The sequence below is a fragment of the Eptatretus burgeri genome, chromosome 10 (assembly GCF_056783735.1).
Source record: "Eptatretus burgeri isolate ZD-2024b chromosome 10, Ebu_testis_v1, whole genome shotgun sequence".
NCBI classification, from domain to species: domain Eukaryota; kingdom Metazoa; phylum Chordata; class Myxini; order Myxiniformes; family Myxinidae; genus Eptatretus; species Eptatretus burgeri.
This window is the reverse complement of record NC_140970.1, coordinates 90,133,992-90,147,579: the sequence shown is the minus strand read 5'-3', so window position 1 is coordinate 90,147,579 and position 13,588 is coordinate 90,133,992. Positions and strand designations below refer to the sequence as shown.

At 43.7% G+C, this 13,588-nt stretch overlaps 1 protein-coding gene across 8 annotated transcripts in view; it reads left to right on the top strand.

Moving 5' to 3' along the window:
* The window catches only part of LOC147019085 (eukaryotic translation initiation factor 4 gamma 3-like), a 211,594-nt gene extending 198,225 nt beyond the window's left edge, over positions 1 to 13,369 (top strand). For all 8 annotated transcript variants that reach the window (XM_085899332.1, XM_085899330.1, XM_085899331.1 and 5 more), the window contains 6 exons: positions 1,358 to 1,436; positions 2,366 to 2,464; positions 2,755 to 2,898; positions 2,999 to 3,080; positions 4,306 to 4,452; positions 12,355 to 13,369. In XM_085899332.1, the coding sequence (XP_085755458.1) occupies positions 1,358 to 1,436; positions 2,366 to 2,464; positions 2,755 to 2,898; positions 2,999 to 3,080; positions 4,306 to 4,452; positions 12,355 to 12,536 (733 nt within the window). In that variant the 3' untranslated portion in view covers positions 12,537 to 13,369. The remainder of the gene's footprint in view (positions 1 to 1,357; positions 1,437 to 2,365; positions 2,465 to 2,754; positions 2,899 to 2,998; positions 3,081 to 4,305; positions 4,453 to 12,354) is intronic.
* The last annotated feature ends 219 nt before the right edge of the window (positions 13,370 to 13,588 follow it).

The following is a 13,588-nucleotide window of genomic DNA, read 5'->3' as shown; positions in this document are numbered from 1 at the left end:
TCTGCCTTGACTTTATTGACTTGGGAGGATTGACTTGATTTGAGAGGGGGAGAACCTGCCTTGACTGACTTTTGTCATTCATTTTTACACTTGAAAGCATTGAATACGCTTCACTTCACAAACTTAGAATTCCTTAAAACCAAGCATTATTAATAAATATTGGATTCCATCATTCGTCCACATATTCATTTTATTACGTACAAAGTTTTTTAAAGTATTGTTTAATTCTATAGTTGGAAAAGAGTTATTACTCAACTTAAATGGACTCTTTATATCTACCCCGGGAACATGAAAAAATATAAATGTACTACAGTTCAATCCCTAACTTCAGTTTTCCTGAGCAGGGAACACTACCCTTCCTCTTCTACTCCCTCTCCCACTCCCCACATCGTGTCCAACCAAATATATTCAAAATGGCTATTATAACTAATTCCCGAGCAGGGAACCCTACCCTCGCTGTTCTCCTCCTCCCCTCTCTCCTCTTTCGTCTCTCCCCACATCACATCCAACCGGGTCCATTCATAATGGAAAATAGAATGCATTTTTGTCTAACGCCGTCAATATGTTTCTGATTTGTCTCACCTTTTACTGAAACTTAAACCATCTTGGCAACTACAAAAAAATGAAATTGAATTTGAGTTAATATAAAGCTGTGAGAGGGTTCCCCGAATGGACAGACTGACTGGCAGAGATTATGGATAAATATAGAAGATATGAGGGGAAAAGCCTGTCAAAATGGTGGGTGTACAAAACTCAACACAACACAGAGGATTACAATAAATACAAAGTTATGGATTATGTCTGATGAATTATTTCTCACACTATATATAATTATAAATATCACAGTCCAAGAAATGGGATTTTCACTGGGGAGGATTCACAGTGAGGGGGAGAAATTTGTCATCAAATTTATCAAAACATTGCATATTGGAATGAGAGCATTGGAACTTTAGCATTTCCCCCCCGCCCCCCCCCCCCAACAGAAGGGTAAGGCCACCTTTAGCATACCCCACCCCCCCCCCAACAGGAGAGAAGGCAATTTTTAGCATTCCTCCCCCCCAACCACCCAAACAGAAGGGTAAGGTGGTCATTAGCATCCTTCCCCACCACCATCAAGAGGATAAGGCCAACTTTAGCATCCAGGCATGCACATACATACAGGGAGTCAACAATAAAATGGGAACACCTGGGTAAATGATGAACACCAAGCAACAGCTTCTGCATGGGTGTGGCTCATCTTTTAACAAGCAAATAACATCCCAGTGTGCTTAAGGTCATGTATATGAAAATAATTTGGGATCCCCAAAGCAGCCTATCCTTTGACTTCATCTTATGGCTCCTCCTTGTGCTCTTACAGAAGCTGTAAGGTACTGTTGCCTTCAAAAAAAGCTGGAGTCCTGCTGTCTGACATCCTCCACCTGCTATGCAAGCGCATGGTAAGGACCACCTATCTTGTTACCCGCTCTTCACCCACCCAACCCCACTTTCCCTCCTCCATCTTCATCGTGACCTACAAAAGAAGACATTTTGTACTTCTGCTTCACAAGATAACAAACTGTACAATTTCCACATTACCAGACTGCCTTCACTGAATTTGCGGCTTTTTGTGCTTGGGGTGTTTCTTCCATGAGTCAGTGCTGTGCTCATCTTTGGTGTCCCATTATTCTTCACCACCTATTGTCAAGCTCAAATTTCTTAACTGCAAATTATATATTCATGAATGCAGTTGGACCCCAACATTTGTGGGGGACACGTTCCTGAAAAATGCCGCGAATGTCGAATCTACAAATGTCAGGGCGTAAGGGAAAATCAAAAATCCCATGAAAAACCATGAATATGTCCCAGAAAGACCTCGAATATGCAAAACACAGGGCAGCGAATGTAGAAGCAGGTCACATTTTATGAACCGTGAATGCCGGGATCTAACGATATTTAATTTGGCACTTTCATTTGGAAAATGCACCATTAAGCAGCAAATTCAACTTTGTGAGTTTCCAGGTCAGAGGCAGCCATATCTTGCCTTTGTGGGTCCTTGATTGTCTGTAAAAAACGTCGGTTTTCACCGGCACTCATGGACCCAAAAAGACGAGACGTGACTCTCGCTTCTGGAATTGCTGAGAAATGTGCTGAATTTATTTGTTTCGTTAATGGTGTATTTTGAAATCAGAATGCAAAATGAACTGTTACAAACTGATTGGATCTAGTAATTCTGTTGTTGTTGGAGTTGTTTTTGGAATTTACATTTCAGATTAATTTATTGACTTTGCAGCCATGTTTTGCACCTTTATTAATCCATTCTATTTAAAATTTCCTTTACAAAGCCACCACCACCTTTCCACTTTCCAGTGTTTGGTTGTTTTTGCAGAGCCATATGAAAGTAGCCAGCCAGTGGAGGCAAGCTGGCCTCAACTGGAGCGACTTTTTGCCGGAAAATGAGAACGTTAATGAGTTCCTCACAGCCATGGTGAGCATCTTTTTAGTGTGAAGACCAAGTCGTACCACAAGTGTTATAGGCCATCAGATTATTCTGTTAACTTGGAGGGTGTGTAGTGCTTGTCTGTCCAATGCAACTTGCCATTTTTAGCAAGTAATACAACTGATAACTTTTGTTTGTAATCATAATTCGGTAATTTAATTAAGTTTTGGTGTTGGCGAGGGTGGTCTCTTTAAGATGTTGCCTTTGTGGTGAGCGGGGGGGCTCTGTGTTGGTGTACTGGCGCAACGAACAGAGGGGATGGGTCACGTGCTTTGCAGAAGCTGGAGTTCACAGTCGCTGAGACGCCAGCCCCAGGAGATGCGGCGATAAAGCCAATGTTGAGCCCAGGAGAGGTGCAAAAACAACTCGAGAGGTTGCTGCAGGATAAAGTGGATAACGAGCGCATCTTCGACTGGATTGAGGTTGTCAGCCATTGTTAGTGTCTGAATAATGATGTAATTATCGATTAGGTGTTGTAAAGCCTGATGCTTAGTGTTCTGTGTTGTGCTTTAATGTTTGCAGGCCCAGTTGGATGAAAACCAGACAAAGTCTTCTTGGTTTATTCGAGTGCTGATGACTGCCATCTGCAATTCAGTCCTATCTCGTAAGCTGTATGCCAGTAACTCGTATTTTCACTACCATGGGCACTGTCTGGTGGGCCATCATTCAGCCAAGTAATCTTTGCTTGATGTTGAGTTGTTACGGCCAAATGAAAACTTATATCGATCTTGAATTGCAAAGCTGGTGGGATTCAGGGGAAAAAAATCATTGTTTTGTTCCCTTTTATTTTTGAGGTGAACATTCCTGGTGTTAATTATGTGTGCTATATTTTATTTGTAATGAGGGATAAAAATAATACTTCCTGAGAAAATCTTAGGACAACATTAAATAGGATGCGTTTTCAAATGGGTATAATTGCTTGAGCATTTTTGGTTGGTGGGTTTCTTTCATCCCACAGAATTTAATGTTGCTCTCTGTTTTTGATTCAATGAAAGTTGGCGAATTACACCCCACGCCCCCCCCCCTCCCCACACCCACACCCACACTTATTGCATCAAACCGTATGGCATCAATGTAAGTGTTTTGGCTTTTTAGGTTTCCGTGAACATGTACAGCTTGCCCAACAAGTTCATCCTTCCCTATAGAGCAGACAAACAGATGACATGTACAAATAGACAATAGTGAAATAAAATAGTCACATAAATATAGTCTTGTTGCTAAAGAACCTACATATCTGCAGACAAGACGACCATGTCTGTGAAAGAATACCTGGAGAGCTCAACACAGTGTTTACCGTCCAGGTTTGTTGAAACTACAGATGAGTTTCCACTGTTAGAGGCAAAATGCACCATAACTGTGAGCTGCACATTTTAACCTTATTGGACACGGTTTATTTGTGGGGCTTGTATATACATATAGAACACTGGTCTGCTTGTTTATTTAATTACAAGGTTGAAATATGGTGTTGGTGCCTGCAGTCAGTGGTATAACCACTTCCACTATACAGGTGAACATCGCAAGTTGTCTCTTCCCTAACCTCGCTGGTGAGACTTATTTTGTACCCCTCACCTTACCCTGAGTACCTTCAGCACATATGCAAAATTTGGTGGAGATTGGCCAAGCTGTTTTCAATTCTATATAAATATCAGATATGCACACGTTTTGCAGAGAATTGCTGAATTTTCTTATGATATATTTGATTACACATTTAACTTCTGCTTGGCCCACTGGGCAGTGCATCAATGGCCGTTGGGGGTTTGCCGTCATTCCGTCATGCATTTGAGCTTAATTTGCAGCTCTGATGTCGTGTCTCTCATTGCGTCTTGCAGAAGAGGGCAGAACGTACCGCGTGGATGCAGCTGGGATACAGAATCGTGGCAGCGTACTTGTTAAGTACCTTGATGGAAATGTACCGAGGCAGTTGCAAGCTCTATATGCATTGCAGGCCCTCATGTTCGCGTTGGACCAGCCTCCACGTGAGTTCTGCTGGGATATTTAACCAGCCTTCACTTCTCTTCCACTTCACTGTTTCTTAGATTATTGACCAACATGTTATTTTTCAAAAGATATTCAGTTAATTTAGTTTTTTTTGAAAAATATATTTAATTTATATTGTTTGTTTGTTTGTTTGTTTTCATTGGAGGGGGAGAGGGGGAGTGCTCGATTGGAAAAACTAGGAAGGAAAAATTCCATTCAGATTCAGCTAGGTAATTTTAGCATTAATCTTCCAGGTCCTGGACTCAGATAAGTTTGCAATTAAAAAAAAAATGTTTGCAACTTGGTCATGTTCGCCACTGAAAGCTCGCAAAAATTGGTACAGAAAACCCTCCTTTTCCAATTCCACTTCACGTGAGCAGTCATCTATTTATATCATGACACTTTTGCAGGGCTCTCCACTCTTTCTGAAATACCTGTATGCTGAATAAAAAGTAGATGTCTGAAAACCTTGAAGGCTGGGGGTATGGGGGCCGCCCCCATCCACTGGAGGCATTTAATGCTCCCTCGCGAATTCTCAGTCATTTGGGGTAACAAAATGCATGTTTAACACCTTTGATATTGATTAGTGTAAATTGGGAAATGTTACGGTTTAAAAGTTTTTTTGTTTTTTTTTTATCTGAGTACTTCTGTTGCATGAGTACAACTACATGTAATAATCAAATTGACAGTTTCATCAAGAAGTACAAGTTTAATCTCAATTTATACTGTCAAGAAACATCTGTAGGGCAGGAATCTTTAGGTTGAAGGTGACTAACCCAACTTAGAACATTCCCGTACACACCTTGAGTACAGCCACGACGTTTCAAATTACTTTATCCGGTTGGTTTGGAGTGCATAAAATATCGAGAATGCAAATGAGCCAAGTACTTTTCAATTCTGTAAGATTTTCATAAAGAGATGCCATTATAATATTACTGTAAACTGCTGGGAATTGTCGTACTCTTTCCCACAAATACGAACACATTTACATCAAGAATTTGCGTCCCCACCCCTCCTGAACCCCCACGATTATGATATTTTATTTTTAATGCATAAAACTCTCCCAGGTACACCCCAATTGCAACCACCAAATTTCAACTCATTCTGTCCAGCGGTTTCGGAGTGCATACAAGTCAAACCCACACACACTGCAAACCCACACATACCAAATTATACTGTACAAGCATGATCAATTATCATAGATTTGTGATCCCTTTTCTTAAAAATAGAACAGTACTACAAACACCTGCTCCCTAGGGAACTGATTATAAGTTTAAGGCCTATGCAGTAGCAGCCAGCATACCTTCAGGTTCAGCAGCTGTTGTTGCCACCAAGTGTTCAGTTTCACTTGCGGTCGCAGTTGCGGGCTTTTCCCCTTGGGAAAATGCTTCCGCGCAACTCATTTGTCAAGCACACTTCATTTTATTACCTCCACCACCAAAGATGCGACTCAGCATTTACATAGGTGCGAACACACACACACACACACACACACACACACACACACACACACACACACGTTAGCAGTTTGTTTGTTACTTGCAAAATCGAAGATTTTTCAAGTATATTGGTCAGTCGATTTTGTTATTCTGTCTGTCTGTCTTTGTCAATCGCCTTCAGGTCACAATTCTAAACCGATCGTCATTAAAATTTACCAAGTTGTCGAGGTAGTCTCAACTGAGAAGCCTGTTGATTTTGAGGTCAAATTTCTAAAATCATTTTTCATCCGATTGACTTGAAAGCTGAACAAGATTTGCATATTGCGTCACTGAATTGGGAAACCAACTATTTGAGGCAAAGGCCAACTCAAGGTCAAACTTCTAAAATCATCAATTTAAATCTGAAAAATCATCACTTTTCATCCAATTGACCTGAGTTTTGATTAAGATTGTCAATTTTAATCTTTATGAAATGGACAATTTGATGTATCCATGACAACCTTTGGAGAGGGGGCAGATTTTGCAAGTATCATGCTCTGCACGACGTCTTTTTCTTGTTTGTGAACAAAATATTTCAGTTGTGGACAGATTTGGACTAAATTTTGTGGAGAGCTTGGGTATGATTAGATTTTGGTGAAGGACGATTTTGGACAAGGACGAAATGATTAGATTTTGGTGAAGATCCGGATCTGCACACAGGAATTTTTAAATTGATTTTTCATCATTCAGAGACTGCCAAAAATGATAAATAGCACGATATTTCAAAAAGTTAAGACGGATTCGGACAAAACTAGGTGGATGAGTTGGTTAGGTGACAAGAACAAGCCGATTAAATTTTAGTTCAAGTCCAAATCTAGATCCAACCCATCAGTGGGATACAAAACAAGACTTCCACGTCCGCTTTGTACTCAAATTAGACTTGATGAAAACAGCTTAAAAAAAAAACAACGATGTAAAATTTATTATTTGGTGTTCTCCATACTCTCATGACAATGGGTTGTTGAAAATTTGATGACAAAAGCTCAAATGTTTAAAAAAAAAAAAAAAAAACAGAAGCAATTATTAAATAAATATATCCACCATCTCAAGCAACACTCAGGATGTGTAAGACCTATTTATAGTTGCTGTGACTGATCCAATTATTAATTACACATTATCTCTCCATATCCTCATAACAAGCTGAACAATTGATGTCAAAAACTCAAATATTTAAAAACTTACGCCCTAGACGTGTGTCTGTGTGTGTGTGTGTGTGTGTGTGTGTGTGTGTGTGTGTGTGTGTGTGTGTGTGTGTGTGTGTGTGTGTGTGTGTGTGTGTGTGTGTGTGTGTGTGTGTGCCTGTGCACGCACACAATTGCAAAACCTTGGGTGTGTTCCGTTGATTTTTTTTTTGGGACCAAATTTTTATTGGACTTCACTGTCTTGTTGCATACCCACCTGCTGGACTGCTTGAGCATTAGCTTGCCTTTCACCAAGCCCAGATGTGCTTGGGGGCAGCATGGGCATTGTACGTTGGTTATTATTATTGCCATATGATACTACTATTCTTATTATTGTTGTAAATAGTATTAGTATTAATTATTATATGCTTTGTAGCAATGTTATCATTGGTTTTGTTATTTATTTTGTAATTATAATGTTGTGCCGTGGTCGAAGGACATTATATTAAGCTGCTTTATATACCTTGACATGGCATGCCTTTTGGGTCCTTGAGAACTTTTGGGTCCTCTGGGACTTTTGAGTCTTTTGGGTCTTCGGGGTCTTCTGGATGTTTTGGAACCTCAGGGTTTTTGGGTCCTATGAGTTCTTTTGGTCATCTGGGTCTTTTGCGTCATCACGGTCTTTGGATCATCTGGGTCTTTTGCGTCGTCACGGTCTTTTGGATCACTTGGGTGTTCGGGTTTTTTGGGGGTCTTTGGGGACTTTTGGGTCATGTGGATCATCTGGGTCTTTTGGGTCCTTGGGGACTTTTGGGTCATCTGGATCTTTTGGATCATCTGGGTCTTTGGGGACTTTTGGGTCATCTGGATCTTTTGGGTCCTCAGGGTCTTTTGGATCATCTGGGTCTTTTAAGGTCTGCTGGATGTTTTGGGTTTTCTGGATGTTTTGGGTCTTTTGAGTCATCTGGGTCTTTTTGGTCCTCAGGGTCTTTTTGATTATCTGGATCTTTGGGGTCTGTTGGCTTCTCAGGGTCTTTGGGTCTTCTGAATGTTTTGGGTCGTTTGAGTCATTTGGGTCTTTTGGACCCAAAAAAGACCTACACTACATGTGCTGGCCAATTGTGTTGCTTGCTACACACTAAACTTTGACTGGCAACAATACGTACAGCACACGCATGTTTTGTGCACTTAGGGAACTGTATTTACGAGTTGTTAAATTTGTGCTTCTCCGTTGCAGCGCATAATGCACGGAAATTGATGCAGCGTGAAAATCTCCACTTCCACTTGACTTCATTTCATATGACAGGAAGTTCTTTTCAGAGTTGATAGCCAAACCTGGCTTGACTCGGACTTTGCACAGAAGCGCATTTTTAGTGGCTGTCGATGTATTTTTGTGTTGGTGTGTATTTTGGTGGTGGTGTATTTTGGTGGCCGTGCGTCGTCGTATTTTGGTGGCGTGTGTCGTCGTCGTATTTTGGTGGCCGTGTGTCGTCGTCGTATTTTGGTGGCTGTGTGTCGTCGTCGTATTTTGGTGGCCGTGTGTCGTGTATTTTTGTGGCCATGTGTTGTCGTCGTATTTTGGTGGCCTTGTGTCATCGTGTATTTTGGTGGCCGTGCGTCGTCGTGTATTTTGGTGGCCGTGCGTCGTCGTATTTTGGTGGCGTGTGTCGTCGTCGTATTTTGGTGGCCGTGTGTCGTCGTCGTATTTTGGTGGCCGTGTGTCGTCGTCGTATTTTGGTGGCTGTGTGTCGTCGTCGTATTTTGGTGGCCGTGTGTCGTCGTGTATTTTGGTGGCCGTGCGTCGTCGTATTTTGGTGGCGTGTGTCGTCGTCGTATTTTGGTGGCCGTGTGTCGTCGTCGTCGTATTTTGGTGGCTGTGTGTCGTCGTCGTATTTTGGTGGCTGTGTGTCGTGTATTTTTGTGGCCATGTGTTGTCGTCGTATTTTGGTGGCCTTGTGTCATCGTGTATTTTGGTGGCCGTGCGTCGTCGTGTATTTTGGTGGCCGTGCGTCGTCGTGTATTTTGGTGGCCGTGCGTCGTCGTGTATTTTGGTGGCCGTGTGTCGTCGTGTATTTTGGTGGCCGTGCGTCGTCGTGTATTTTGGTGGCCGTGCGTCGTCGTGTATTTTGGTGGCCGTGTGTCGTGTATTTTGGTGGCCGTGTGTCGTGTATTTTGGTGGCCGTGTGTCGTCGTGTATTTTGGTGGCCGTGCGTCGTCGTGTATTTTGGTGGCCGTGCGTCGTCGTGTATTTTGGTGGCTGTGCGTCGTCGTGTATTTTGGTGGCCGTATGTCGTCGTGTATTTTGGTGGCCGTGTGTCGTCGTGTATTTTGGTGGCCGTGCGTCGTCGTGTTTTTTGGTGGCCGTGTGTCGTGTATTTTGGTGGCCGTGTGTCGTCGTGTATTTTGGTGGCCGTGCGTCGTCGTGTTTTTTGGTGGCCGTGTGTCGTGTATTTTGGTGGCCGTGTGTCGTCGTGTATTTTGGTGGCCGTGCGTCGTCGTGTATTTTGGTGGCCGTGCGTCGTCGTGTATTTTGGTGGCCGTGCGTCGTCGTGTATTGTGGTGGCCGTGCGTCGTCGTGTATTTTGGTGGCCGTGTGTCATCGTGTATTTTGGTGGCCGTGCGTCGTCGTGTATTTTGGTGGCCGTGCGTCGTCGTGTATTTTGGTGGCCGTGCGTCGTCGTGTATTTTGGTGGCCGTGCGTCGTCGTGTATTTTGGTGGCCGTGCGTCGTCGTGTATTTTGGTGGCCGTGTGTGGCCGTGTGTCGTCGTGTATTTTGGTGGCCGTGCGTCGTCGTGTATTTTGGTGGCCGTATGTCATCGTGTATTTTGGTGGCCGTGCGTCGTCGTGTATTTTGGTGGCCGTGCGTCGTCGTATTTTGGTGGCGTGTGTCGTCGTCGTATTTTGGTGGCCGTGTGTCGTCGTCGTATTTTGGTGGCTGTGTGTCGTCGTCGTATTTTGGTGGCCGTGTGTCGTGTATTTTTGTGGCCATGTGTTGTCGTCGTATTTTGGTGGCCTTGTGTCATCGTGTATTTTGGTGGCCGTGCGTCGTCGTGTATTTTGGTGGCCGTGCGTCGTCGTATTTTGGTGGCCGTGTGTCGTCGTCGTATTTTGGTGGCTGTGTGTCGTCGTCGTATTTTGGTGGCCGTGTGTCGTGTATTTTTGTGGCCATGTGTTGTCGTCGTATTTTGGTGGCCTTGTGTCATCGTGTATTTTGGTGGCCGTGCGTCGTCGTGTATTTTGGTGGCCGTGCGTCGTCGTATTTTGGTGGCGTGTGTCGTCGTCGTATTTTGGTGGCCGTGTGTCGTCGTCGTATTTTGGTGGCTGTGTGTCGTCGTCGTATTTTGGTGGCGTGTGTCGTCGTGTATTTTGGTGGCCGTGCGTCGTCGTATTTTGGTGGCGTGTGTCGTCGTCGTATTTTGGTGGCCGTGTGTCGTCGTCGTCGTATTTTGGTGGCTGTGTGTCGTCGTCGTATTTTGGTGGCTGTGTGTCGTGTATTTTTGTGGCCATGTGTTGTCGTCGTATTTTGGTGGCCTTGTGTCATCGTGTATTTTGGTGGCCGTGCGTCGTCGTGTATTTTGGTGGCCGTGCGTCGTCGTGTATTTTGGTGGCCGTGCGTCGTCGTGTATTTTGGTGGCCGTGCGTCGTCGTGTATTTTGGTGGCCGTGTGTCGTCGTGTATTTTGGTGGCCGTGCGTCGTCGTGTATTTTGGTGGCCGTGCGTCGTCGTGTATTTTGGTGGCCGTGTGTCGTGTATTTTGGTGGCCGTGTGTCGTCGTGTATTTTGGTGGCCGTGCGTCGTCGTGTATTTTGGTGGCCGTGCGTCGTCGTGTATTTTGGTGGCTGTGCGTCGTCGTGTATTTTGGTGGCCGTATGTCGTCGTGTATTTTGGTGGCCGTGTGTCGTCGTGTATTTTGGTGGCCGTGCGTCGTCGTGTTTTTTGGTGGCCGTGTGTCGTGTATTTTGGTGGCCGTGTGTCGTCGTGTATTTTGGTGGCCGTGCGTCGTCGTGTTTTTTGGTGGCCGTGTGTCGTCGTGTATTTTGGTGGCCGTGTGTCGTGTATTTTGGTGGCCGTGCGTCGTCGTGTATTTTGGTGGCCGTGCGTCGTCGTGTATTTTGGTGGCCGTGCGTCGTCGTGTATTTTGGTGGCCGTGCGTCGTCGTGTATTTTGGTGGCCGTGTGTGGCCGTGTGTCGTCGTGTATTTTGGTGGCCGTGCGTCGTCGTGTATTTTGGTGGCCGTATGTCGTCGTGTATTTTTGTGGCCGTGTGTCGTCGTGTATTTTGGTGGCCGTGCGTCGTCGTGTATGTTGGTGCAGTGTGACCACACCTTGGTGTCTTGGTTTTCTCTAGGTTTTCTTGGCGTATAGGTTTTCTATTATCATCGCTTTTCCAAAACCTTGTGAATTCTTGACTTTTTTCATTGGCTCACCTTGGCATTTATGAAAATTAGGAGTGGTCACACTGTGTTGGTGGCCGTGTGTCAGTGTGTATTTTGCCATGTCAACTCGTGATCTTCATGCTCACTGACTTTCTCTCTCCATTTGTAACTTTCTCTCAGCATTTACCCTGTTTGTTTGTCCTTCATCTAACTCTCCTTTTTTGTTTCATTGTGCTGTATGTTTTCCATCCCTTGCCGTTAACCAAGCTGTTTATCGGTTGCTTTATTGTCTTTGCCCCTTTTCTGCCTGTTCCTTTTTGCTCCACTGCCAGTATTTTTCCCTGTGTTTATTTCTTCAATGAAGCCTTTTCCTGTGATAAGACAAAAATAATATAATGCATTACCGACAGTGCATTGCTTTGTCCAACAATATCTAAGCAAAACAATTGGAAAGTAACAAAAGCAAACAAACAAAAACATTGGCTAAAATCATGTCATGGTTGTGAGTTCAAATTGAAGAACCAAAACCATCTTTATAAGGTATTTCTTATTTGCAAAACAACACTCTTTATTTGCTAATTTATTCAGCATCTTGTGCTCCTTAAGCCATGTTATCCAAGTTGTCTTTTGCATGGTGTGCAGTGTGAACATGAATATCATGTCAAACATTTTATTTTGTCACAAATATGGAACTTCCACACGTACGTAACGTTAGCTTGTTTGTTCAAGATTCCTTTTAATCATTTATTTTTCACTGTTTATTTTGAGTCAAGACTCATCTCGCACTTGCTGGCCGAGCACACTAGTTGAGCGGAAATGACATCTGAATATGATGGTGTGCAGTGTGAATGAAGTATCTGTATAACGCGATGTTTGAGGCCTTTCGCTCAACCTTTGTCCTTTTGTTTTTCTTGTTTTCAAAACAGTTATACTGAAAACGCTGTTTGACAATCTTTATGACGAGGATGTCATCTCTGAAGATGCGTTTTACCATTGGGAAGAAAGCAAGGACACTGCCGAGCAGCAGGGAAAGGGTGTTGCGCTCAAGTCGGTTACAGCCTTCTTCACTTGGCTTCGTGAGGCTGATGAGGAATCTGAGGACAGCTGAGGAATCTTAACTTCACCCCACTTTTTCCCAGTCCTCATTCCCAATCTTATTACCCTATCTTAATTCAGTTGGCCAGCACCCAATCTCTGGGTAAGAGACTACTCTGCCATGATATGCGAGGCACGTAGGACCGCCTGGCAGCCATTGCTCGGAGGCAAACTGTGCATTTTTGTTTGTATTTTTTTTTTTCCTTTTCCTCTTTCATCTCCTCTTCGAGTTTTACAAAAGTCGCTCCTGATTAAAAGCACGACGTGCAACTTGCCTTTATATCATTTATGCCAACCAACCAATCAACCTCCATTCTTGAAGAGGGTGCTTGTGCTACCATTTGAAAAAAAAAGGAAGGGGAGATTGCGGAGATCGAAGATTCCTCACTTGTCTTCACCTCGGTAAGCTCCTTACGTGCAAGATCGGAGCTGCATGTTGATTGAGATGGACTCTGGTCTGGCCTGTGGCCACCTGCTGCTTGTGTGCATTTAATTCGGTCAAACTTGAAAAGCTGTACTTTCTGGGGTGCTTGTATTAATGATTTTTTTTTCTTCCCACCCCACAAACCATGTTGCCCTCTCTCCCTTAAACCCCATGATCTATGCTCCCCACCTCCTTTGCCCCTTTTTTTCCTGACACCTCACCTTGCACCACATCTACACTATCCCTGAGCTGCTGCGCAATGTGATGGAAATGAACAAGACAAAGTCTCGTAGCATGGTCAGGCGAGAAGCTGTATTTATTATCTTTGGGGCTGGTTCATCTGAATGCATCTCATTCTGTTCGTTGCAGGCAAATCGCTCTGATTTCGTAACACTTGTGACAAAACAAGGAATTGAGGCTCCTTAATTTATTTTTGAAGCCCAGACATGTTATCTTTTTTCGACAACTTAGAATTTATATTTAATACGGCACTGTACGATATAACAAACCATCCCACATTATGGTGGGATGCAGTGGGAGGGGATTACAGATTTGGGAATGGGGAATATTTTGGAAGGGGAGGGGGAGCAGTAGACTTTGGTTGGACTTTTGGTTGATACACCCTTTTTTTCCTGTTGTAT